The 26,982-nt window shown below is 44.1% G+C and overlaps 2 protein-coding genes across 10 annotated transcripts in view; one reads left to right on the top strand and one right to left on the bottom strand.

Moving 5' to 3' along the window:
* The first annotated feature begins 656 nt into the window (after positions 1-656).
* Positions 657-26,979, top strand: DEGS2 (delta 4-desaturase, sphingolipid 2). 7 transcript variants are annotated; one of them, XM_069018256.1, is made up of 5 exons: positions 657-761; positions 9,741-10,483; positions 11,221-11,241; positions 17,743-17,890; positions 26,621-26,979. In XM_069018256.1, the coding sequence occupies exons 1-4, from the start codon at positions 680-682 to the stop codon at positions 17,884-17,886; spliced, it is 990 nt and encodes a 329-aa protein (XP_068874357.1). In that variant the 5' UTR covers positions 657-679; the 3' UTR covers positions 17,887-17,890; positions 26,621-26,979. The 7 variants fall into 7 exon arrangements, with proteins under 7 accessions (XP_068874357.1, XP_068874359.1, XP_068874355.1 ...); XM_069018258.1 differs by lacking the exon at positions 26,621-26,979 and having other exon boundaries at positions 9,741-10,301; positions 10,428-10,483; positions 17,743-20,068; XM_069018254.1 differs by lacking the exon at positions 26,621-26,979 and adding an exon at positions 19,525-20,068.
* Positions 22,629-26,982, bottom strand: part of EVL (Enah/Vasp-like) — a 147,935-nt gene continuing 143,581 nt past the window's right edge. For all 3 annotated transcript variants that reach the window (XM_069018251.1, XM_069018248.1, XM_069018252.1), the window contains 3 exons: positions 24,717-24,783; positions 24,282-24,339; positions 22,629-23,235 (listed from right to left, as the gene is read on the bottom strand). In XM_069018251.1, the coding sequence (XP_068874352.1) occupies positions 23,198-23,235; positions 24,282-24,339; positions 24,717-24,783 (163 nt within the window). In that variant the 3' untranslated portion in view covers positions 22,629-23,197. The remainder of the gene's footprint in view (positions 23,236-24,281; positions 24,340-24,716; positions 24,784-26,982) is intronic.

Below are 26,982 nucleotides of genomic sequence, written 5' to 3'. Positions count from 1 at the left end.
GGGAAATGGGCTGCACACTACCAGGAGTGAAGTGTGACGCAGCCGAGGGCTGGATTCTACCGGGACGGCTCACGAAGATTGTCAGCGCGCCAAGAAAATGTGTGTCAGCCGCTGGTCACCTTTGCACTGTTCTAGGTCTTCCACCCCTGGGAGGAGCTCGCACAACTGGGGCTTGCCCTAATCCACGGTTCTGCTTAGGGCTCCGTCTCTGGATTTACGGCGTTTGGACTTTTCAAAAGCTGTGTCTGGAGGTGCCCGGGGACCTGCAGCGCTGGAGTTCCCAGCGTGCTCTGGAGCCGTCCCAGGCAACGATGGATATAGTGGCTGTGCCGCGCCCCGGTGCCGGCACGATGGGGATCCTGCTGCCCTGCAAACATGCGCACCCCACACACCTCTCTTGGCTGTCTTCGAGGTCCCTGCAGCACGGCGAGCCTCGGCCGGCCGTCCCCTGTCCCCAGACTCAGCCCCGAGGCACCGTCCTCCCGCCGGACTGCCCTTGATACCCGGCAGGGGCTCTGCAGCTCTCCCGGCTCCTGCACACCCGAGCGAAGCCGCGGAGCTGTCCCGGTGCCCGCCTGCGGCGGCCGCGGGGCGGGGGCGGGCGGAGGAGCCGCCCCTCCGCGGGCGCGGAGCTATAAGGGCAGGGCAGCGCAGCGCGGCGCGGGGTGCAGCGGGAGCCATGGGGAACCGTGTCACCCGCGAGGACTTCGAGTGGGTCTACACGGAGCAGCCCCACACGCAGCGCAGGAAGGAGATCTTGGGTACGACGGGGAGCTCGGGGGCGGCCGCTCGGGCAGCCGGGCTGGGCTGCGCTCCTGGACGGGAAGGGACGGGCGGGGTGGAGGGGTCCGCGCCGGGACCGCCGGTGTCGGTGCGGCTCGGGGTGGTGTCCAGGCTGCGGAGAGCGAGGGCCGCAGCCCGGTGGGCTATGGGGGGTTTCCCCCGAGGAATGTAGCGCTCTCAACTCTGTGCCTTCTGGAGGCAGCGGCGGGGATGCCGGCGGCCGAACCGAGCCCCGCTGCGCCGAGCCGGGTCACCGGGCGGCAGCGGCGGAGGGGCGGCAGGGGCTGTGCCCGGCGGCCGCCTGCCCGCACCGCCGCTGCCGGCGGGGGGTCCTGGCGGGCGCGGCTCTGCCAGGTGTGCCCGGGGCGCGGGCTGGGAGCCCTCCTGCGGGCGCGTGTTCCCGGTGCCTTGGTTGTGCATGAAAGTAAACGGGCATGCGGGTGAGCTGTGCGAGAGAACAATAGCAAGTGCCCGCTGCTTGTCGGGGACAAGGTACACTCCTGTATTTTCGTGTTGTACACGCAGCGCTTAACTGTGCACAGGAGTGTGGTGGGTCGGGAGGTTTATTTTTGTGGGGTTTGGGCTATTCTGAAGACCGTTTCTGAGAAGATCTGACAATTCACAATCGTCACAATATTGTTGCGTATCTCCTGAAAATGCGTTTTCAACATTTTATTAATAAAGAAGATTTTGATTTTTCCCCCCTCTTTTCATTTGGGTGAGTTGGTTGTTTTCTTCTCTCTAACGAGGTGAATAAAGTTTTTAAAGAACTTTTATAAAAAGGCAGTGGAGTTTCTGGCTGAGTTGCTGCACGAGGTATATGCTAATTGGGTGCAGTTTTTTAACTCCCCCACAATCTTACAGATTAATCCATTATTAATCTAAATTACAAAAACATTTCCGGTATAGTTGCAGTGGTGGAATATCCACGTCCAGGTTTGAACTGCATCCAGGAAAATAACAATTATTGTACTGTGTAATCATGATAGACAAATGATGTCAGTATAGAAAATGACGCTTCTTGGTGTCGTGCTCCTCATCCCTTCAGTCAAAGGGACTACATTTTGGTGAGCCAAGGATAGGAGTGTGTATGGTGGGTCTCTGCCCTTGCTGCTCTCTTGCCTTTTTGGTTGTGCTATAGAATGGGGACTGCAAATCATGGTGAAGCTGTAAGGATGTACTTGGACTCCCTTGTTGCAGCAAACTCCTTTTATGACTTTTCAGCTGCACACTTGCAGAGGTTTTGCCCACCCCCTCTTGGGGTTAAGAACAAGCAATTGGAATCAAGTGCCATCTTCTTCTTTTCAGCTTCCCCTGCCCCAGCTGTGGGAGTAGAAGGAAGGGCAGAGAGAAATACAACATGGGAAGAAAGACATGAATGATCTGTGTCTGATGAGGCAGAATGGATTATAAAACTAGTGTCATAAATACCAAAATGTTACCAAAAGTTACTGAAACCATCATAATATCCCACATAATATTTGTATAACGATCCTCACTCTATTATTCAAAGCCTAAGGTCACCTAGTACCCAGAGTATATACATATCAAAGTGCTTACTGTTTATTAAGCTAGACTAGACAGTAAGAATCTTACATACATATAAACAAAAATCTATAAAAATCCATGTATTTTACATTTTTATACACAGCAATGCCTTGGGGACAGCATTCCATGCTCGTAGAAGAAGTATTTCCTTCCCAATAGGTTAATGATTTAGTTGCTAAGCACTGAAACTTGATTGTTCTGTGTTTGGGCTGCAGCTTTTTAAAATGTTGGTCTCTCTCAGGCATGGCTACTTGGATTTAAATGCAAATGGAAATGATCTATTACGAAAAAAAATGGGCTAACTGAAAAACATATAAGGCAGTTTCTTTCTACAAAAGTGGTGTTTCTTTGGGCTGTTGTCCCAATATGTTCCTATAGAGCATCTGAGAGGTATAAAAAGTTCATCACAACGTTGTTTATCTTGGCTTAAGAATTTGTAGCCCAGCTGTCTGTAAGACTTTTGTAGTCAGTGACTGCATCTGAATGACAACTCTGTGAGTCCAGTCTCCCTACCATGGGCAGGGACATCTTTTGCTAGCTCAGGTTGCTCAGAGCTCCATCCAACCTGTCCTTGAACTCTTCCAGGGATGGCCCATCCACAGCTTCTCTGGGCAACTGGTTCCAGTTGAGCTGCAGAGCTGTGAGCTGTGTTTATCAACTGGGCTGGCTGGAAACTGGCTTTGTGGCAGGACACTGTTGCACTAGATGAGGGTTGTGATTCCTAATGGTTATAATTATACCAGCAAATAGATCAACATTTTGCACAAGGGAGAGGAGATACTTTCTCTCTTATCTCTTTGTAGTATCTAGGTATTAAAATGTAGCTTGTGCTTAGTACTGTCTGGGTGCAACTGCTTCTGAGTTCCAGGGGAGATCTCTTGCCAAGCTGGCACTTCGACCCTGATCACGTTATACATGTTCCTGAACACGTTATTCACGCTTTTCAGTTTATGAAATGGAATTGTTTCATTGCTATTCTCTCGCTGTCTTGTTTGTGAAAAGCCTGTTACTGCCTTGTGTCAGGACTGGGATTTGTGTAATGCTGCAGTAAGCCCTGTTAGGGAAAGACCTGGTTAAAACCTTCCTGATGGAAAAGTTTTTTCATCTGTATCTGCTTATCCTTTCTGTATAGCTACAAAAATGCTATTGGGGGAGATATAACATAAAGGGGACATCTAGTGGAAATAGGATTTATTTTTCTGTCAGTAAGGATTTCTTGGACTGAAAGACTTGAAGAAACTATGGTTTTGCTCAGTGGGAAGTGTTGACAGCTTTTCACTTTTGAGAGATGAAAAGATCATTGCTTAAGTGCATGTAACACCATAAGCATACAATGTATGGTCATTTCACCTGCAAACAATTTCCCAAATGCAAGCAATGAGCAATATGTTCTGACATGGGAAGAGTGAGATCACATTTGTGCCATGGGTTGGATCTAACTTTATAAAATTACTGCCAGTTGCTCAGAAAATGTCTTGCCTCACAGGATCCTTAGGGAAACACTTATTTGCTGGTGAAGATGAGAGCTGAATCAGTGTTGCTCAGGATAGCCCAAGAGCATCTGAATATGATCTAACATCCAAGAATGCTTAATAGTTATGTAATTAGTTCTTTGGCAAGTTATTTTGGAGTGGAGATGGTGCAAGTGTTTTGTATGTGCTTTATCCTGTAGGAAGGCTGAGATGTTAGCCCATGGGGAGGGGTAGAACAAAATTAAAAGCCAAAATCCATTTTATGTTAGCATTTAGCTGATCCAAGTATCACTTCCAGCTCTGCTCTCTTATTTAGAGATTAATCTGCTATTTCTTCCAGCTGTCTCTTCTGTTGCCTTTTTAAACCTCACATTTATGAAAATTCTGATAAGTTGTACCTGCTGAAATATGCAATATATCATCTCCTTAGTTTAAATCAAGGCTCTGAAGTACATGTGCTTCTGGCAAAGAAACTATGTTTGCCCTTTATGCTGCAGCATGTGGTCACAGTGCTGCCACTGATGTGCATGTCCTCTGATGAGCACACCCAGAAGAGCTGCTATCCCAGTGCTCTTGCCAATTCTGTGGGCACCACCTTTGAAATAAATCACATGCACAGAAAGTCACTGATTTAGGCATTTGGTCTTCTGTGGGAAATGTATTAAGTGCGACTGAAGGCTTCAGTTTACCCCAAATTGCAGGTTTTTGTTTCAGAAGGAGCTAGAAGCCCTCTTTCTAGCATCCCTACCTCCCTTTACTCTGAACTAGCTAATAAACCAACATAAGCAAACAGGTTACAGCTGCTGACATAGTGATGTGCTGACATCATCCACCTCTGTTGACACTGGCAGTGTGGCACCACTGCAGTACTTTCCCTCTGGTGGCCACTTTTGGGTGACCCACTGCCCTTGGACCAGCTACCACTAAGCAATTTAGAAGCTTGTGGGTGACAAATACAAGATTAAGACACTTGTCCTTGCACAGTGGACATATAAAACTTCAGTGTAATTAGTTAGGCCAAAAATGTTTTTTATTATTTTGCATGGTGGAGGGACTAGGAGACTGTGAAAAATCAGAAGGTGTTGTCATGCATGTTGTCTTCTGTGTGTCGTACCTGTGTCCTGACTCATACATTGTTTGAATTAATCACAGAATCACAAAATAATTTGAGTACCAGGTACATAACCACCTAGATCAGGTTGTTCAGAGCCCCAGCGAACCTGTCCTTGAATGTTTCCAGGGATGGGGCATCTACAGCTTCTCTGGGCAACCTGTGATAGTGTTTCACCACCCTCATTAAAAAATTTCTTCCTTATGTCTAGATTAAATGTCTCCTCTTTTAGCTTGGAACTGTTACCCCTTGACCTATCACAATAAGCCCTACTAAACAGTCAGTCCTCATCGTTCCTATAAACCCCCATTAAACGTTGAAAGGCAATAAGGTCTTCCTAAAGCCTTTTCCTCTCTAGGCTGAACAGCCTCCATTCTCAGCTCTCTCAGCCTTTCCTTATTGGAGAGGTGCTCCAGCCCTCTGACAATTTTCATGGCCTTCCTCTGGACCTTCTCCAGCTGGTCCACGTCTTTCACTGAGTGCTTGGGTGTGCTGTGCTTTTATAAGCATGTTTGTGACCTGAGCTGCTACAAGGCAAAATACTATAATGTCACTAAACTGTCTTCTTTTGTTTTTTTTTTTATTTATTTGTCACAAATACCAGCTCCAGCATAGGACATGGAGTAGTAAATTGTACATCCTGTGCCTGGTGTCTCTTTCATTTGTTTTGGCAAGGACTATAGTCAATAGAATGTAGTCCAGGACAGCAGTATCACAGACTTTTTTTCCTCCTTCCATTTAACAAAGCTTCTAAGTGACTTATGCTGAGGAGTAAGTCCACTTTGACTATATCAGTATGCTGCACTTGGTGTGAAAAGAAAGGAAAATTAAGAAATTAAATTTCTTCTCTTTTTACTACTAGTTTCTTTTCTTTTAACTACTAGTTTCTCAGAGATGTGGGCATGGCTGCTGCTCCTTTAAACCTCCATCACCATTGTCTCTGTGGACATCTCTTGCTCTTGTCCACTTCCAAATTCCATTTGTGCCAAGATGTGCAAGTGTGAAGTATGTGGTGTCACATCAATGAGAAATTGTGTTTGGTGCCATCACTGGGACTTGCCTGTCAGGGACACTGTCAGTAGGACAGAGGATGAGTGAGAGTTCAGAACAAGGTATTTGCTGTTGCCTGAGGAGGAGGAACAGCAGGACCTGTCAACCAAAGGCCTGTCCAGGAGCATTTGCTCCAGTCCTAACTGAGGATCACTGTAGGGCTATGGTGAGTGCTCTTGGATCTCCAGAGAGAAGCATCAATGGAAAAAAATACGGTCAGACTAATTTCTCAGTTTAAGCATTTGTGGCGAGTGAGACCTGCCTCTAGAAAGATGCTTAGAACAGTGGAGTGATCTCTGTGAAAAATTAATTCAGTAGATGGGTTGTTTCAGAATTGTGAACCCTTCTGAAAATATATTTGCAGCATTTGTTCTCTCTTGACTTGTGCGAGTGGGGAATGCTGTCTTTCATCATTGTGGAGCAGAGACTGTCTGGGCAGAGTTAGTAACTGCATTTACCTACTGTACTGAAGTGCCTGTGCTGCTTTGGCAGTGTGCTGACCTTAGAGGCAGAAAAGTCATCCTTGTGCCCTGCTGTACATCTACACCAGTGTCCCCACCCTTCGATGGCAGTACAGTGGCCCATTCTGGACAGATGGAAGCAGCACACGTGGATAAGCTGCCTGCTGGCCTCAGCTAACAGACTCTCTCAATGAGCTGGAGGCTGGAAGATGTGCTGTGTAGACACCAGAGTAGCTGGGTCTCTCCTCACTGGACTATAAAGGGCAAAACCTGGTCCCATGCAGTTATATAACTTAGTGGGTGTTGTGTCCTGTCCTGTGTTGTGTGTCCATGCCCTCATCCACCCCACTCCCTTCCCACCTTATACAGAAGGGATGAATGACGGGGTTGGGGTTTTTCTCCTCTTTATGTGCCCTCTCTCTGTGCCTCTGATTCTCTGTTGCCTTTTTTTCACACAGGTGGGTGATGCCTGGTTTGTGTAGCACCTACAGACACTTGTCACAGCAGCCTAACAGGGATGTCCAGGCATTTCAGCAGCAAGTGAGGCTCTTGCCTTACTAGCATTCTTTCAGCTAACTGCAAGGCATGAACACGGGGGAAAAATGAGATAATTTGTGTTATCACAACTTTGTCAGCACATTATACATAAATTGCAGTCATCAGAATCACTTAATCTGCTTTTCATGTGTCTCACTGAAGAGTGCTTGGCCTCAAGTTTGGAAAGGGTCAGCATTCAACATTCTGCATTTGAAGTGCTCCTGAACCAACAGGTCTCTGGCAGGCTACTCCACCAGTAGCTTTTAGCCTCCAGTGAGCTGACCAGCACCACCCCCCTGCCCAAGCCATGGTTTCTTCATGAGGAGAAACCTGAAATTTTTCCATGCCATGGAAACAGGATGGCTTTATCAGTATTAATGATAAACAGCCACAGTATTGTGGTTTGAGTAGTATGCAAAAATTTACTGTTGGAGAGGAGTTAATCATGTGTTGAATTTAATATTAAACCCTGGAAAGTTACTTAGTAGCTGTCACCTGCGATAAGCGCAACCTGCCTGCATTGCTGCTTGCACACACTGTTGCTGTCATTTGGCAGCGACTGCTCTGCTCCTTTTAAATGGAATCTGCGGTCCTTGTTGGCTGCCACAGAAAAAAATAATCAAAAACTTCCATTATTCTCAAATGAGTGTATAAAGCATCTCTAAGCAATTTCCCCATCCCATTAAAATTTCTTTTTTGTTTTATTTTGGGAGTCAATGTGGCCTCAATTTGACCAGGCTGAGGAACAGATTTGGTTGTTTTACATTTCATCTCTTCTGATGACTGCAGTAACTTATCTCTACCAGCTGCATGATGTGAAAACCTTTGAGGTGCCTTGATTTATTAAAGAGTTTTCTGGCTTTTGGACAGATACCCCTAAGAAAGACATTAAGCTACATAAAACTGCATGTCTGTAACAGTCGTTCTGACCAGGTCATTGTATTGTTATACTTTAGAGTGAACTTTGCATAAGCAGCACTTCATGTAAAATTTTGGTACCTGTTCAGGTATGCCACTTCTGGCATGCTAACTTTTCTGGTGTGAAAAATAAAATTTCAAGAATGGTGAAAACAGCAACAAAAACAAAGCAGCAAAACAAAAAAAAAAAAACCTAGACTTTCTGGAGATTTTTATTAAAAAAATTTGTCTGACTTTAGAAAGATACGAACTTTTACTACAGCTTTTCCACCACTTAGAAAATCTTTTTCTTTCCCGAACACTCCTCATGGTGACCTTGGCCTTCCTTGTCCTGACAAGATTTGAGAATATCTCTTTTGTCCTCACCTTCCACAGCACTTGTACAATCTTTGTAATCTCTAATTTCTGTCAAACTGGGCTGAAGTTGGCCAAGAGGCTCAAAGGTTGTCAGAATGGCTGCAGAGTATTTCCACATCAACCTGCTTCCTTAAGTAGCACTTCATCTCTTTGAACTGCTGCAAACTTCTCATGGTTCACTTCTACAAAAACCTTCTCTGCATCCGGCACTCAGTATCTGCCACTGCTTTCAAGGTCACATAAATTGCATGTATTGTCTCCAGCATTTGTTTATAGTATACACAGCTGCATAGATGCAGGTCATTGTAATCTGATTTTATTGTATTGGTATTATACTGTGAGAGTCAGATGATGTTTACTTTTCTATTCATAAAATGGGCCTCATAAAATGAAACTCACAGGGACACACTGTGTAACCTCAGGGTTCAGAATGAGTGACTTCTCTATGCACTTATCTGTGTAAGCTGCAATTATTGAGAAATGCAAAGTATGAGTTAGAGGAGGGAGGTCAGTTGGTGGGTAAAAGCCATAAGGGAGCAGAAGGAATCATGTGCAAGTTAATACTGGAAGTGAGAAGTGTGGATTCACAAAGAGGAGACGTGAATCAATGAGCAGCACCTAGAGGGTAAGCTGTACTCTGTATTTTATTTTCTTTCTTAAGGACAGATGAATGGCAGGTGGAACTGAAGATCAGTAAGCTGGTCCTGGCCTGACACAAGTCAGATCTGGCAAGCCTAGCCTGCATCACTCTGACACTGTACTGCAGTATTTGTGAGGCCTCATGAAGCTGTTGTGTGATTATCTGTGTGGCTTTTATGCCTACTTTTGGTATATGACATGGAAACAGAAAAATTTTCTATGCTTTACAAAATCCTAATAATATTACTGACTTAATTGTGATGTTACTGTGTGTGAAGAAATGTATGTTTTGTGAGCACTGGTAAACACTCAAATAATTAGGAATTTTTTTTAAATGCTGTGTTTGTCATCTAACCACAGAGCAAAACCAGGTGAGCCTGTTGCTCAGCTCTCTTTCCTCTGCTTGTGTGTTTGAAACAACAGTGTGACAGTGTGAAAAGGACTACAGAGAAGGCAGTTGTATCCCTTTTGTGCAAAGTAACATCTGATCTGAGCAAAATACAAAAGGACATTGAAAACATGGCAGAAGGTGTTTCTTAGAGCTTAAGTCCTGTGGGGTTTGGCATATTACTACTCATCACTGTGAAGCAATGCTTATTGTGGGGAAGGGACATGATGCCACAGAGTGACCATCAGGGTATTTTTTTTTTTTTTTATATGTCTATATATATCAATATCAATCACAATTGGATATGATGCTGGAACTAGTAAAACTTTCACCATAGTGGCAACCCTGTTTTGGAATTAGCATTTTATAAAACCAGGGCCTCAAACATAGTGTGATAAAAACCAGGGAGTCACACTGGTGATTGTGTTTACCTAATTATGATCTAACCAAATTTTTCTCTACATTTTTTCCTTTAGCAAAGTATCCAGAGATCAAGACTCTGATGGGCCCAGATCCACATTTAAAGTGGATTGTATCTGGAATGGTTTTCACGCAGCTGCTGGCATGCTACCTGGTGAAAGACTTATCTTGGAAATGGATTTTCTTCTGGGCTTATGCTTTTGGGGGTTGCATCAACCATTCCCTGACCCTCGCCATCCATGATATTTCACACAATGTGGCCTTTGGCAACAAGCAGGCCAGGTGGAACCGATGGTTTGCAGTCTTTGCCAACTTGCCCATTGGCATCCCCTACTCTGCCTCCTTCAAGAAATACCACATTGACCATCACCGGTATCTGGGAGGGGACAGTTTGGACGTGGACATTCCCACAGACTTTGAGGGCTGGTTTTTCTGCACGCCGCTTCGGAAACTGCTTTGGCTGTTCCTCCAGCCTCTGTTCTACAGCCTGAGACCACTGTATGTGAACCCCAAAGCAATTACACGGATGGAAGTTCTCAATGCTCTCGTCCAGTTTTCTGTAGACCTCATCATTTACTACCTATGGGGGCTCAAACCAGTTATTTACTTAATAGCAGGTACAATTCTTTGCTTGGGTTTTCATCCCATTTCTGGGCACTTCATAGCAGAACACTACATGTTCCTAAAAGGGTACGAGACATACTCTTACTACGGACCTCTGAACTGGCTCACCTTCAATGTAGGCTACCACATGGAGCATCATGACTTCCCCAGCATTCCTGGATGCAGATTGCCCATGGTAAGGATAGCATGAGTGAGTTGGATTTTTATGAAAGCTGCTAAATTGTCTCAAAGAAAACACTCCAAATCATAGCAATTGATGAATTTAAGAAAAAAAAAAAGGGAAAATAAAGAAAACAGCTTTTTGGATTTGTTTCTAATTAATTTTAAGCCAGCGGTTGAGGGAAATGGCTGTCAAACTGCTGTAATATTTGGTTTATTTGATGCAAACTAGAACATCTGAGCTCAGAGGGCTTGAGGAATACCTTTTGCATGATAAAATCCTCCAACAAGGCTTTAAATGTCTTGATTTACATCTCTCAGCCACCAAGTTTCAACTCTTTGAAAGTTTAAAGGCCCATCTAAAGGGAGGCAGGTGGCAATTGCTACTGGAAATTTGTCTAATGATCAATCTGCTAACTATATTGCTTGATTAACATCAAAGAAAAGTTCTGTTTTTGAGATGATACAAGTTTTAGGGCATGTTCCAGCCTGACACAGATAGCACTAGAAAATAAAGCCGTACTCTCTGTGACTCCTTTTAGCTCTGCTGCCCCACCCACAGAAACTGAGGAGGCCTGGTCTGTCATTGGGAAAGTGCTGTGGCTTTCCTCCTTTGAAAGGCAAACCCCTTTTTGTCTATGTTTTATCAGTTGTGGGAATCAAATTTGCAAAGCCCAGGTGTCTAGGAATGGTTTTCAATCTCCCTCCAGGTATGTGGCTGCTCTTGTGTGTTTTAATACCTGGGTTCCTCAGCAGGTGCTCACAGTGTTAGAGGTACGTGACTTTGAAGGATTACTCCTACGTACAAGTTCTCTGACGTAACAGGAAGGAAACATCTTTCTCTGGCCTGATGCAAAGCTGGGAATTGCTACTGCAATATATATCCTTTGAGGTGGAGGTAGACCTGAGGAGCCTGAGGTTCAGGAGCTGTGACCTCCCCATTACTGATACCACAGGCAGCTTCTATGATGGCATACCCAGGCAAACCCATGTATGGGTTCATGTTCTCCATCACAGAAACACTCTCTGAGAGGAGATTCAAATCAAGTGGAGATTTTCTTGTGTAGAAGAGTATGGGAAGCCTCTATATAGCCTGCAATAGTGTTTCATTCACCTCCTTTGCTGCTGGAGGTCTGTCCTGGAGACGCTGCCTGTTCCTGGCGAGGCCTAGAGGAGCTGGTACAGCAGCTTACATTCAGATACGAGGTTCCCCTGTGAGGCACTCCCATCACTGGTACACCTGATAGCTCAGAGGGGAAGTGCATGTGCTTTAGTTTCAAATGTTCAAACTTGTTAGATGGGCTTAGATACTTAGATTACTGAAATGTAAATAGAAGGGAAGGAGGTTAGCTCTGTATCCTGCACAAGGGAGGTGAGTGACTAATTGAACTTGCTGGGACTGTTGCTCCAGCCCTGATTGAGACCTGAAAAGCTCTTCACCCACACCACAAATAGTTCAGCCTAATTCCTTGAGGCAGCACAGCAGCTGGAAGTGTCTGCCCTCCTGTGTAAAGAGGATGGGGTTATTAGCTGAATTTCATGAGCCTGTGTTTGCGTGTGTTTTGCTCTTTGGTAGCTGTGACTCACCCTGCTGATGGAGGAGAGAGCAGACTTGTCAATCACTGTTGCCTGACAGAATTATATAGAAGACTTGGAGTCTAATGAGTGATCAATTACAAGTAAAAATTCCATTAAAAAGTGAAAATTCTTTGGCAAAACAGTTACTGTAGAAAATGCTTTGACCATAAAAACAAGTTGGTTACTCTTTTCTGCAAAATGAGAAAAAAAAATCTCTGCCTCTCTGGTGGAAAGAAATAAAGAAACAGATCCTCTCTGATTAGCTTTAAATCTTGAACTTGATAGCAGGTAAGAAACCTCACCTTGCTCTACTTTCCTTAACCTTCTGGCAAATTCTTCACTCAGCAAAGATCTGTTTTTTTCAGATTTAGTCTCTTAGACACTTGAACTTCTAATAGTTGCATTGTGTAATGTGGATGACCTCTCAGTGAGACTATTTTTATTTTTAATTATTGGCAAGTACAAAGTGGAATAAAGATTTCTATTTTTAAAAATCTATCCTGCATGTTTGAGAGCAGGGGGAGAAATAGGATTTGAGAATAACTGGATCTTAATCTTGGAAAGCAACTGGCTTTTCAGCTTGCTTATCAGGAAAGTAAATTCAGCTTTGTCCTTTGTTACAGGTGTGTCATTCAGAATGTTCTGAGTAATGTGTTTGCCACTGGAAAGACCTTTACCCTAGGACTCTGACAGATGTGAAAGAGGAAGAATTAGGCTATGCTCATAAGCTTATGGATATTAAAGATGAGTGACATGGGTGTGCAGTAAGAACTTGTCCCACTAGTATAATGAGAGACCATGAAATTTAACACTGCAATGAAGGACCTGCTCTAAAAAAACACCTGTCGACTTAAGACTAGATTAGTCTTTCAATGAAGTCTTATAACTATAAAATATTGCATTGTTTACCAAATGAGTAAAGACATCCATTCTTCATTGTCTGTAGGATTGAGTATACTTATGGAGAGAGATTGGAGAAGAAGGAGGAACTCTACTCCTCCTAGAAGCTGCAATAAAAGTGGCAGTGTTACCAGAGGCAAACTAGTTACTCATTAAGCTTGTGAGAAAAAGGAAAAGACATGGTATGAAACCAGATTTATTAGACAGACAAGACTGGAAAACATGGTAGATGTGCTGGTTTTGAATTGCAAATTTCTTTAACCCTATGATGGCCAGGAGGGCTAGCTTGAGAGCTCTTCACCCTGTGGTGGAGATGTAGGACTATAGAGGGAACTTCTGTAATAAGCCTTTGAGCATTCTAAATGTAATTTTGCAGCTTTGTGTCATAAGGTTCTCTAGTTTCTGTACAGCCCCAGGACAAAGAGTGTGTAACAGCCATGCTGACAGACTAGGCTGCATTTGACTTTTGTGCCTATCAGGTATGATGGACTAGGATTAGGGTCTTATCACTGTGCTCTACAAGCACAGAGCCAGAACAAAAGTTTCAGTCCAACAGGTATGATTTCTTACCCTGCCAACTTGATCTACTTGAAGAAAAGCCTCAATATATCAGGTGCAAAGTGCCTAGTAATCGTCCTGCAGACTTTGCATTCTCTTGTTATCCTTCTCTGATAACAGAATCACAGAATGGGTGAGGTTCAAAGGGACTGCAATGGGGTCATCTGATTCAGCCTCCCTGCTCAAACAGAGGTGCCCCAGAGCACATGGCACAAGATTGTGTCCAGAAGGTTCTTGAATATCCCCATCTGACTCCGCATCATCTCTGGACAATCTGTTCCAGTGCTTGGTCACTGCACAGCAAGGAATTCTTCCTCATGTTCAGGTGGAACTTCCTGGGCATCAGTTTCTGCCTGTTGTATCTTGTCCTATTGCTCGGCACCACTGAGAAGAGCCTGGATCCATTCTATTGACACCCATCCTCCAGATACTTATCAATATTGATGAGGTTCCCTCTCAGTTGTCTTTTCTTGAGGCTGAACAGGCCCAGCTATCTCAGCTTTTTCTCATAAGAGAGATGGTCCAGTCCCTTGATTGACTTTGTCACCTTTTGCTGGACTTGCTCCAGGAGCTCCATGTCCCTCTTGTACTGAAGAGCCAGAACTGGACACAGCATTTCAGACGTGCCTCACCAGGGCTGAGTAGAGGGGCAGGATCACCTCCCTTGACCTGCTTCCAATGCTCTCTGTAGTGCACCCCAGGATTCCATTGTCCTTCTTGGTCCCCAGGGCACTGCAGGCTCATGGACAGCTTGTTGTCCACCAGGACCCCCAGATCGTGCTCCTCAGAGCTGCTTTCCAGCAGGTTCCCCCCAGCCTGTGCTGGTGCCTGGTGTTATTCCTCCCCAGATGCAGGACTCTGCACTTGCTCTTCTTGAATTTCAGACAGTTCTTTTGCAATTTCTGTTTACAAACTAGCAATGAGTTAAGACTTACAGTTGAGATTTGTAAGGAAGAAGGTGGGGAGGAGTTGAAGAAAATGGACCACCTACAATGCAATAAATGGAGAGCTTCTTGAGGAGCAGGATTTTGAAATACTTAATCCCAGTGCCATCCTCTTTAAGGCAATCTATGATCTGGCCACAAAACTTGCTACCTGGAAACTGCTGCCTACAGGTTTTGTACTGTAGTCAGAATGTAACACAGAGGATGACTCTTCCAGCCTCAACCATACTTCACAGATATCACAGAATCATTAAAGTTGGAAAAGACCTGCAAGATCATTGAGTCGAAACTTTGATCTAATACCACCATATCAGCTAAACCATAGGATGAAGTGCCATGTTGAGTCATTTCTTGAACACTTCCAGGGGTGGTGACTCCACCACTTCCTTGGGCAACTGTTTTAGTGTTTGACAAGTCTCAGTGAAGAAATTCTTTCTGGTGTCCAACCTGAACCTCACTGGTGCAGCTTGAGGCCTTTTATCTCTTGTCCTGCTGCTTGTTGCCTGGGAGAAGAGGCTGATCCCTACCAGGCTACACCCTCCTTTCAAAGATTTGTAGAGTGTGATGAGGTCTCCCCTGAGCCTCCTTTTCTGCAGGCTAAACAACCCCAGCTCCCTCAGCCACTCCTCATATGATGTTGCATTTAAAAGGGAACCTGCATTAAACTCCAATTACTTTCTGCCCTCCCACTATCCAGATTTTCTGGTTGATAAGGTGATAATTCTGTTTTATGTATGGAGATGCCGAAAGAAATAACCAAAAATGAGATGTTTTTGCTGGGAAACTTTTGTGTAGCTCTATTGTAAAAGAGAAACCTCTTTTAAAATTCTTTTCTGCCTTGTGATAGCAAGATAGGAACATGTATCTAACAAATTTCCTTCTTTTCCATAAGAAAATCCTTCAGAAGCCCCACCTCTAACTGCATTCATTAAATTTTCTCTTTTCTCCATTCCTTAATGCAGTTTCACCTTCCCCTCTCCATTCTTTCTGTACATCCCACATGGTTGTCCTGCCCAGAGCAGAGGGACCTTGCCAGCGATGCAAGTGGTGCCTGCCTGCCTGCACAAGATGCTGCTCATGTTTGCTGAAGCTATTGGGCTGAATATAGGCAGGCTGTTTATTGGCCTCTTCTCTGAGCCAGTTTTAACTACTTTGCCAATACTGCTTTTCAGTCAGCCTTTGGAGCCAGAGGACACAGCCTGAGGCATTGTTCCTAGGAGCTGAATGGGTTTCTCTGAATCTTTGTCCTTCCACTTCCATCTGCAAGGGGCAATACAGGAAAACTTCCTGAAGCTCTTGTAGTGGTCAGAATCTAACATGGTCAAGAGCCCTGCAGAATAATGTAACTACCTAAGAAAACATGTTTTGGTGCAGAGGGCAAGAAATACATGGGGTTCTGGAGAAGAGAGGAATGGTAGACTTGCTGTATGAACTTGAATATTGTAGATGAGGGCTGAATTACAGTTGAAAGGCAGAATTCAGGCAGAACATCTAAAATGGAGTTAGGAGGGAAGGTCTAACCAACTGTGTGCTAGGGAATGACCATGTCAGAGCTGGAGTGAAACTTTTGGAGCTGGATATCTGAGCCCCCCTTTGTGTTTGCATCAGGCTTCATGAGTAGCCTTCATTAAAGGGAGCTTACTGTAGAAATAGTCCTCCCTCTCATCCTCTGGCTATTTCAATTACCCAGCTGGTAAAAGGGAGGATATAAAATCCAGATTAAATTATTTCTGACCAGGGTTACAGAAGGAGCATGGGGAACTAAATCTGCATCTCCAGAGATTTTAGCTGGTACCAGGAAATCACTTTTCTTCCAGTTACTAACAAATACTTCTCTTCCAGTTACTAACAAATACTTCTAAGGAGAAATCCTGATATTGTCTGAATCCCATTGAAAATTAACTACTTTGAAGTACAAATCAATGCTTTAAAGCAGGATAGAGGAAATAATTAGGAAGCTTGAAGTATTCTGTGAAAGACAGAATACAGTCAGACCTGAACTGAATCTCCAAACTCCAGCACAGCGCTATCATGCCACAAACACAGGGTGTAGGGACAGAGGTACAGAGGTGAAAGATCTTAATAAGACCTGTACATTATCCAACTTACCTCATAGAGAAGTGTCTGCCAGGAAGCTGAATTAATGAGGTAATTAGCAGGGAGCCATAGTATCTTATAATTTAACTTTCACTGGGATTCTTACCTTTTCACAAACAGTCACAATGCTGTGTTAAGGTTCCACCGTTACCCCTCGGGTGGTGATGATACCCTCTTCCCACATGATGATTTCTGTGTAACCCTTTCACCCTTCACTGGAACTCTGCACTGTGCTCAGCATAGCTGGCTGTAAAATTCTGCAGGGTTTTTAAAGGGAGAAGTCATGGTGTCCAGCAAGACAAACTACTCTTTTCTGGAACTTTGTTTGTCTTGGAGGTGGAGCTGCAGTAAAACCATGCCCAAGCAGTTGTGCAAGTGTGCTATAGTTAACAGATTCTGCTGCTTCATAGATGTGTTCAAAAAGCAGAGCATCTAGTTGGAGCAGAAATAACAACTGATAACTTGGGAATCCTCACAGTCCCTGAACCTGCCAGCTCTGGAACCTCTCTGTCCCCCGGTTCTGGCCTTACTCCCACTACAAGCACCACCCCAATGATGCACAATGCTTCTCTGATGGCAACAGTCTTAAGACTTGGGGAATTATAGCAGGAATGAAATTTTATTAGACTTGTGACCTAATAATGATCTCACAGCATTTTTAATATCAGACTGCAGAGAACAGACCACCCCTGCAATTTTCTTTGCCTGCTGGAGGAACATGTCTCTTGGATTTGTATCGTGGTAGCAGAATGGAGAGAAAACAAAGTGTAGGCAAGGTTGTGTCTGGCATTTTCTCAGTTGTTAATTTTCTCTTACCCAGAACCCTCAACAGAAGAATATTACAAGTGGAAAACAGGGCTTTAAATACAGTGTGCTGGAGTCTTGGCAATTGATAAAGTGGATAAGGCATCTCATTGTGGAGATGCCGCCACCTCTGAAATGAGACAAAATAGTTCTGAGTGAAGGCAGAATCCATCGTCTTTCAAATTATGACACTGTGAGGCAAAACTTACATCAGAAATCTGCTAAGAAGTATCTAAATGCATTTAAGTACATCTCATTTGGCTGAACTTCAGAACCTCACAAGCAATAACAAGTAACTTCAGGTTATGGCTGTGCTATCAGATCTGAATCTCAAGGTTGAAACACACCTGACTCTGTGCAGCCAAACAGCTCATTCTCTCTCTTCTTCTTCCAGGTGAAGAAGATTGCAGCAGAATATTATGATAACCTCCCACATCACCAGTCCTGGATTCGAGTTCTGTGGGACTTTGTTTTTGATGACACTCTTGGTCCTTATTCAAGGGTTAAGAGACTGTGCAAGCTAGCAAAGGAAAGCTAACAGGGTAGGTCTGCCTGCTGCAGTGGTGTGTGTATGTTCATTGCCACAACTTCAGTTTTCTGCAGAAATAGAAGGATCTTTGTGTGTGCTGAATTAAAGTTGATGCGTGCTGCTTACACCAAGAGGATGAGTGTGAAAATTAAGCAATTTTAGACTACTGATACTTTTTAATAAAGGATATTTGTATATGTAACCCTCAGAAACTACATTAGAGTGAACTATGATTAAGTGAACCTTAGGTCTGGGCTTAGAATTAACTTCCTGGGACACAAGAGCCTAAGCCCAAGTTTTGGCTTCGTCCACTGGGGAGAACGTTTGCTGTGTGTTATGTGTGAGCATGGGTGCGTGCAGTTCAGGACTGGTTTCTCTTGATGCCAGATTGGAAGTAGATGCTCTGTGTGCACAGGACTGTGAAGCAGGGAGGACTGGCATGCAGAAGTAAATGATACTCTCTGGAGAACACAAGGGTGCTCTTAGCTCAATGTCTTGTCTAATCTAATATCTCACTTCCAATAATTGCTAATAGCAGAGATTTTATATATGCATATATGTTTATATTTTTGTACGTCTGTAACATTATTTTAGTAGCTGCTGTTTGATCTTTATTCCAGGGCTTTGTCTAAACCTTTTCTGAATGAACTTCCATTCTTAGGATCTAATACTGTCACCAACTGACAGGTCTGAACTGTGGCAAGGAGAAATCCTTTCTTTAGTCTTCCACCTACTGCCCTGATCAGCAGCATGAATGTGCCTCTGGAGGAACTGGGTGGTCCTTTCTCATTCACCTTTTCAACAGTATTCATAACTTCATGTATCTCACCTTTTTCCCTACTGTAAGTCCTCTGGGAAAAGGAGAGGTTCTAGTTTTAATTTTTCCTTGCCAAGACTCTTAGCATCCCTAGTCACCTTTCTTGGGTCTCCTCTGTATTACACCCCTTTCTGTGCATGGGAGTTGGGAGTACATGTCCGTGAAGACATGGAGATGTCTTCATCTCCATGGTGGTATTTGTTCCTAACTGCTTTCAGAATAATGGTAATTTTTGTCCTCTGTCATTCAAGGGGCACAACTTGACATTTGGGAAGCACATGATACTCCAGCTATATAAAATTGCCACTGATGTGTTGAGGGGATGTACCTGGAACATAGAGATAGGGTTGTTTCTCTCGCTATATTTCTTACTTGGTGCTATTGACATTAACCTTCATCTCTCCCCATTGGCTACTAAAATCTTCCTGCCTGTCCTCTCCAACTAGAAACTTCTGGCTATCCTCAATACTTCTGTATCATCAAAAATATTAATCAACATAACCTTTCTCCAAGCAGAACAGTATCTTGGGAGTCAGGAATTCAGATGCCATCTAGTAAATTCCCTCTACCATGGAAAGCTGGCAAAATATTTCTGTCCTTACTAAGTGGTTAAAAGAGAGACATAGATATATATATAGATATATATAGATATATATGGGTTCTCTTGCCCTGTAACCCTCTAACAGTTTGGGTTTTTTTCTTCTGGAAATCCATGGCTGTAACAAAGAAACGGATTATTGTGCAGCCTCATTGGTCCCTCAGAGTATGTGATTAGACCTGGGAAGCCTGATTTCCCTCACTAAACACAATTTTGTTCCTTCCTTCAGCAGCACTGGATCCAGTGAGCCAGGTTTGTCTGTTCACAAGGCAGCTGAGCTAACCTGCTGCAATTTGGGTTCCTCCTTCATGTCCCCCTTCTCCATTTTTCTCACCCACATGATTTTGGCAGTTGGGTAAATAAATACCCAGGTCTGCTCAGCAGAGCAAGATCCTTTGTAATACAGGGGCTGAACACCAGTTTATTCACAGATACTGTTTTGTGCTTTTGGATAAGAAGAGCAAGAATGAGGCTTCTTCCAGCACTTCAGCCTTCATTGGTTCCTCAGTGACAAACATACTTAAGACATTATGTCTTAATTATTGAAGCTGCTTCTCTCCCAAAGGAGGAGGCACTGGTGTGGGAACTTTCATTACCTTCTTTGTATCAGTGCTAATGTCAGGGAATTTCAGTTTTTTTATTGATTTACTTCAGATTTGCTGTCACTCTGATCACATATTCAACTTCCCATGTCTTTAGCAGCTGTTCCTCAACTCTCTTGTCCAGCTTAATAAGTTAATATAAAACCACAATAAAGATTATGCTGTTTTCCTCAATTTGACTATTGTCCTTGTCCTCTTTGATGAGTGACCTTATGCTGTAGTTCCCTTACTCAGCTGTTTCATGATCCAGTTATCCATGTCCTGTGGACTACTAACCTAGCCTGACAAAGAGGCTGTGGTGTAAATGAGCCAACTAAAATTGTCAGCCACTTCTTCACCTGCCTCCCATCAGTATTTCCATCATGGTCCCAGCTTGCTTAGCCTGGGCAGCCCCACAGCCCTCCTGCTCAGCATTGTCCATCTCAGAAGGAATTTGAAGTGGCTGGAAGCCTGCAGTGCCTGCAGCTGTGTGAACAGAGTTCCAGTGTGTGGGGGTGCTGCTGGAGAAGGCTGTGATCCCATTCTCTCCACGAGCACTTGTCTTTGCTACTACCAATAATGTTGGCAGAAGGGGTTTTTTCATAACCACAGGGCATATGGGTCTGGGTTAAAAGTATGCTAGGGCTCTGTATGGTTTTATTCCCTTTGCTTAAGAATTGATCCAGATCTCCATTGTGCAGGCATACTAAGGCTGTGGCAAATAGCTGCATGATAGGAAGGAGTGGAGAGTAATGTCCCCTTAGATTTCTGCTATGTAAGATGCCTGTGGCCTGCCCTGTTGCAGTGGCTCAACAAGCCCAGTATGAAAGGAGACCCTTCTCTACAGAGGCAGCTGGGAAACTGAGTTACTGTCTGGAAGGAGGGAATCCTCTGCTAGAGCCACTACTGGAAATAAGCCACCTTGCACATCCCTGTCACTGGAGCTGTGGGCTGGGAACCAGCACAGTGCAAGTGATGCCAGGACTGCTCCCCTGCCCCTGTCAGCCAAGCTTCCCCTTCCACCCCACACACTTTGCTCCCACTGCTGTTAAGTGGCCCTGTGCAAACTTCAGCTTATGACGTCATAATTATATGAGGCCTGCAAAGGTAGATGAAGAAAGTAAGAAAATCCCATTTACAGCAGCTGGCTGAAGTTAACACAGGGGCACGCCATATCCAGGCTGTACAACATGATTATTACTGACCTTAGGCAGAATGCCACATTCTGAGGGAAAATGTGAACCATGCCAAGCACCAGCTTCGAGAACCTTAATTAGGATTATGGGAGAGTTTCACAAAACAGATGTGATCTTCAGTGGCAGCAGTTTTGAAGAGTACTTGGAATCATCAGGTATGTCATTAAATGGGTTTATAATCAGGAAATGCATGAGCTACTGTAAGAGATTTATACAACAGAGCATTCTAATCTCTGCTGTTACTGATGCTTGTCTGGGTTCTTCATACTGGAATGGCTCCTTCTTGTGGTCCTGGGGTTGGTGCAATGTGGTGCACATCAGTGTCTGCCTGCTTTAGTTCCCATGTGGAAATCTTGCCGTTCAATCTCTCTCTTGCCTTCTGTTGGCATTAAACATCTAACAAACATCAGTCTCAGTCTGGATCTCACTGTTGCATTAAACTCTGATTTCTCCCATTTCTCCCATATTTAATCTACAGTATAATGAGACTGTAAAAAAGACCAATTTCTAAAAGGCATTTGGGTTGCTTTGAAGAGTGCTGAACACCCCAAAACAAAACGGGTAACATTTTACAGCTGATGGCCAAACAGGACCCATCCTGCCTCCTCTCCTGAGTCTCCTGTAGCAGGCTAGCTGTCCCTCCTGTCTGCTGCCTGCTCCACCAGCAAGGGGACAACTACAGGCTCTCCTGATCTGCTGCACCAGGCTCTGCTCCCAAAACCAACTCTCGGGGCCTGGCTTTTAAAACAAAATCTTTTTGGAAGCCTGAAGAAAGGAAGGGAGCTTGGAAAATTCTTGACAGATTTCAATAGCTGAACTCCAAGCCCTTGGCTTTTGCATGAGGTTACCAGAAGATGGTATCAAGACGACTGCCAGGCAAAACTTGCACCAGACCAAGTCAAGCTGAAATTCCCAAGATCACTCTGGTGGGAAGAACAGCTGTAAAGGAAAAAAGTGCATGACTTGGATGATATGACTGGCTATGCACTGTTAAGTGTTTGGTGTCCTGTACCAATAAAGCTCAAGACCTGCACACCATTAACAAATTACTCCCCTTAAGCCCCTAGTCAGCAGTGCTGTGCTTGGGATTTCAGTTTGCATCCACCTAATGCCTTTAGTAGCCTTGTTCTGCATAAACACCTCCCTTTTATTACTGGAAACCTGCAAGAGTGCAGTTGATGAGGCCTGTGTTTTTTTCAGTGATGGCAGGAGATAGGGTGGGACTGTACAGAATAGTGGTAGCCTGAGAAGAGCCTTAAGCCACTGTCCTTCGCTCACTTTGGCAAAAAGTGGCTGAGGTTGTGGCAGCCTGACTGCAGGATGCGGTGCTCAGGAGTGACGTGACAGGGCCGGTCAGGTGAGAGAATGCCTGCCTGTGAGAGAAGGCAGGGCTGCTGCCAGTGCACTAACCCCAAGGCACTTAGGCTCTCTTCCTGTGCTCTGCAATGCAGGAGGCAGAGCTGCCACCCCACAGTGAGTCTCAGTCACCTTCCTCTTACCATCAAATGACACAGAAGTGCAGGAGCTCAGGGGACAAATGAAACAAAGAAAGGCAGGGCCATGTGGACAATAAACAGTTTATTACCAATATGAACACAGATACTGTGATGCACCGACGTACCATTTTTTAATATTGTGATAACTCTGAGACAAAGAACTTGTTGGCTGACAACTAAACATGTCTCTTTCTTCTGGTGATGCCTCAATACATTTCTGTTGGCAAAGGATCTTCATTTACATTGCAGACTACTAGTAAAATTACTTTGAAGTCATCTATCAAAAGCAAATGGTTCACGTGTGTTCTTATCTACTACTAAAAAGAAAGGTAATACATTTAAATAAGCAAATACAAAATACAAAAAAGGCTGACAAATCCAATGTGCAGTGTCAGATGAAATCTAAAAAATCCAGAAATTTAAAATTTAATAATCTTTAGATTAAGACTTGTAAAATGAAGCGAATCCAAGGCAGCAGCAAGCTTCAAAGTGTGCTGAGTCTGCTAATAAAAAGGGTGTAAGAACAAAGACAGTGCCGGTGTCCTCTCTCACCATCTTGCATGACCTTGGTACACTTAGAAATGATCCAATCTTCCTAGCATTCTTAGTACCGTCCAAATGCTTTGCAATCATTATGTTGTACTGATTCTACTCAACTCCTGCCGTATGGCTAGAAAAGCAAACCAGAAAGTTAGTGCATAATGTTATATCCAGTGTGATGGAAAATGCTAAGTACAGAGGCTGCAGAAAGTACACGCTGGTAAAAGGATGAGTGGAGGGTAAAAGGATGAGTAAGGGTAAGCAGTCAGCTGCTGGCTTGCAAACTGCAGTACTACTGAAAGAAGTCACATCTGTGGTGTATGTGAATGCCTTATTTTGCATTGGAATGAACTAGGAAGGCTCTGAAGGCCAAGCTGCTGGGATGGACAAGGGTCTCTCCAACTGCAAACTGCCTCCAGGTTTTGTGAGCACACAGATCTAGGGCAAGGGGACAGGGAATGGATTCTAGCTATTTTACAGTCTCGTCTTTTCCTCCTTCCCTGTAAATCTGAGGTGGGGAGTGCAGGGTGTGGACATACATCTTCATATGCCCTAATGCAGCCTTCAAATGGGAATTCTGCTGTCCATTTCGGTAATGGCCCTGAAAAATACCTTCAGTTGTAAACTGCAGAGCAATTTATAACAAAGTACTGATACATTTGGTATAGCTGCTGTACTTTTCAATTAATTATAAAAATATGTAGCTATTTGGAAAGCTATGATTGAGTGAAGGTCTGAAATAACTCTTCAAGCGGAGGAAACCTACAGAAGATTTTTGGGAAGGATTTCCAGTTAGCTTCCTTTGTCCCCTCCTCATCCCAGACCTGTGTGGCTGGCAAGTTACAAGTGATTTCACGCTTGCTGATTGTGATAAATTGATGTGCCATGGGCTACAGGCAGGCCCTTTCTCACCCTCCCACCTGTGAGAAACACCAGCCAGCAAATTTCTCATAGGTTGGTGGTAAAAATGCTCATCAATAGCATAATAAAGGATGTAAACGCAGTGTTACGGTCAGAGCTCAGATAAGGTAGATGCTTGTTCTTCAAATGTGTCTGTAAATCAGAGCTGTTCAGAGAAGTCTGAAAACACCAGGGAACTCTCTGCAGTTCCTATCATCTTATCTATGGAAAATTAGTCATAAAGATGAGAAAAATAATAATTTTTCTCTTTCTTACCATCAATTATCTCCTCTTTCACTTTGTGTAACTCTCTTACAACTTCCTCCAATATTTCCTGATGAGACAAAACACAAGTCAGCTGCTCAGAATTTCCTTCTAACTGGTGGAAGAAAATGCAAGTTTAACATGGTTGTGCTTGTCCCCCACCTCCGCTGCCGGTCAGAGCCTAGCACTACTAACAGCTGTGTCTGCACTCCCAGGCACGGATGCAGAAGATGCTGGCATAGTTACTTGCACATTTCTGTGCAGACATAATGATGAAATAGCAGTGAGATTGTGCTCTCTTGCTGCTCACCAGCTAGCCCTTCTCTAGGCACCTAGTTATAGAGGAAATCAGGAGACTGAACAGCCGTTTTGCTTGTACAGCGCATGCATGGGGGAAAATGGGTAGCTCGCCAAATCCCTGAAAGTGCAGATGACATTTTCACTCACCTGTTTCATTCGATCAAAATCTAAGGCATCCATAGCCACATCATTGCTGCTGCTCACTGGCTTCATCCTTGAGAAATGGAAGAAAAGCATAAAAAAGCCAGTCAGTTCCTTGCAATGTGTGCTGAGCTGCACCCACCTGATGGTGTGGATGAAATCCACCCCTGAGCAGCAGCACCTGTGTTTGAGTGCTGGACAGGAGGCTCCTTATTGTGCTGCTCAGGAGCATTTGGCAGCCAGAGAGCAGCACTGCTCCTGAATGCACAACCTGACCCTCAAAGATGCTGTGAGGTTTTTTTTTCCCCCTGGTGTTGGGAACCTCATTGATTTCAGACTAGGAAATGCTGAGGGGATAAAGCCTGTTGAACACTGTATTTTATTACGGCATTTTCAAGTTGCAAGCTACCTGTCTGGTTTTCTCTCACAGTCTGTTTTCTGTACAGCAGCCCTATCCTGGCAACCTAGGCTTTCACGGGGTGCTAAAGTAACAGTAGATTACAGGTTAGAAAAATATTACAGGGAAAGTAATAACCCACTAATCCTTTCCTTGGAAGACTTGAATGAGTCAAGTGTGGCTTGTTGATAGTGTTATGTATCACAGTAATTTTTTATTGACTCAGAAACAAAACCAGTCTGGCCCTAATGGCTAGTGCACCTGAGTGTTATCAGTCTTTCTGCTGGTATTAGTCAGTGGGCTGAGCCATGATGACATCTGATAAAATAAATTAAGGAAGCAGAAGCTGTTTGCCTTTTTCTTTTAATCAGTAACTCTAAAACATTTGAAAAACTAACCATGCTATACAAAGGCTTCAAATGACTTTGCCACCATCTTTGAGCCCAAACTGGGGGCTGGTGGAGATGATGCTGCTCCTGAGGGTTGCTTGGTCTTGCAACCCTTTCTTGAGAAATTCTGACATGTGTTCTACCATCTCACAGCTAAGGGAGTTAAGAAAGATACAAATGCCATCAAAGTGATCAGGAATGGAAACAGGTCACCAGTGAGAGCTTTAGAAACCTGCCCTGCTTCCCCCACAGAAGTCCTTCAAGCAAGCACTACTACTGCTGAGCACTACTCCATGTGCTAAACTAGGAAAGCATTTTTTCCCACTGAACTCCTCCTCCTGGGATGCACTGCCTTTATAGAAGATAGCTACTGAAATGTGACGGCTGCTTTAAATAGCCCATGTTTCATTCCCATTCGCAAGGAGAAGGAATGGTCTTCTATTTATTTGAAGCTCATGTATTTCCTAGAACCAACATGTTTCATTGGTTTTAGGAAAGCTGGAAAAACTATATTTTGCTATAGTAACACTGATGCATCTCTCTGAATGTTTGGGTAGAACATGTTACAGCATTTTTTACAAAGCAGCAAGTATGTGCAGATAGTTGCCATTGGCAACTTATCTCTCTCGAGACCATCAGCACCGTTGTATACCTAACAATGTAAAATAAGGGACATCCCTTCACAGTAAATACTAAACATTTGTAAGCCTGTGTTCTACCTCCTTATTCAGTTTATCCATCCATCTCAGTGTCCAGGGCACTGGACACTCGGTGGTCCTGGACCAGCACTGCAAGCAAGCCTCTCTTTAGCTGTCCAACATCAAACAATCTCTGTGACTAAAATCGTGGGTACTGATCCTGAAGCTTGGCTGCTCTGACTGACAGGACTTCTGGAGTCCTGTCAGTTTCTTGGCTTTTGACACCTGCTAGTTTTTGTACCCCATATGTCTGAAAGACCTGTCTGTGGCTGGGCCTTTTTACATCTTGATTTTATTAATTTACTGCACCAAGCTTCACTCTCCTTTCTTATGCAACCCACTGTGGTTGCATGGGTAGAATAACTTCCCTTATCCCAGCTGCAAACTATTCAGATCATTTCTGCTTTTGCTTTTTAATTTCTGCAGAGGCTGGGCAATGAAAGCTTCACCTATTGGCAGGGTCACCCTGAACGTGCTGTAGAAAGATGTTCCAAAACGTGCCTTCCATGTGGCACAGCGCTGCCAGCCCCGTATCTCTGACTCACACACACACGGATGGTTTAAGTGCTGGCTCCAGCGTGATTAACATCTGTGATGCCCAAGTGAGCAGGGGGCTGTTTCCATGGAACAAACCTCTGACATGACACCTCCACACTTTGTGCAGTGACAGACAAAGCAGATTGCAAGAGAACGAGTAGAAGACGTGGCAGAGGACGAACACTAGCGCTGAATGATGGGATGAGCCAAAGGACAAGCCAAGACAGTTAAGAAGCCAGGCAGTTAGCCAG

This window comes from Aphelocoma coerulescens, chromosome 5 (genome assembly GCF_041296385.1).
Source record: "Aphelocoma coerulescens isolate FSJ_1873_10779 chromosome 5, UR_Acoe_1.0, whole genome shotgun sequence".
NCBI classification, from domain to species: Eukaryota; Metazoa; Chordata; class Aves; order Passeriformes; family Corvidae; genus Aphelocoma; species Aphelocoma coerulescens.
The sequence above is the reverse complement of the archived record's forward strand: the minus strand, read 5'-3'. Positions and strand labels throughout refer to the sequence as shown.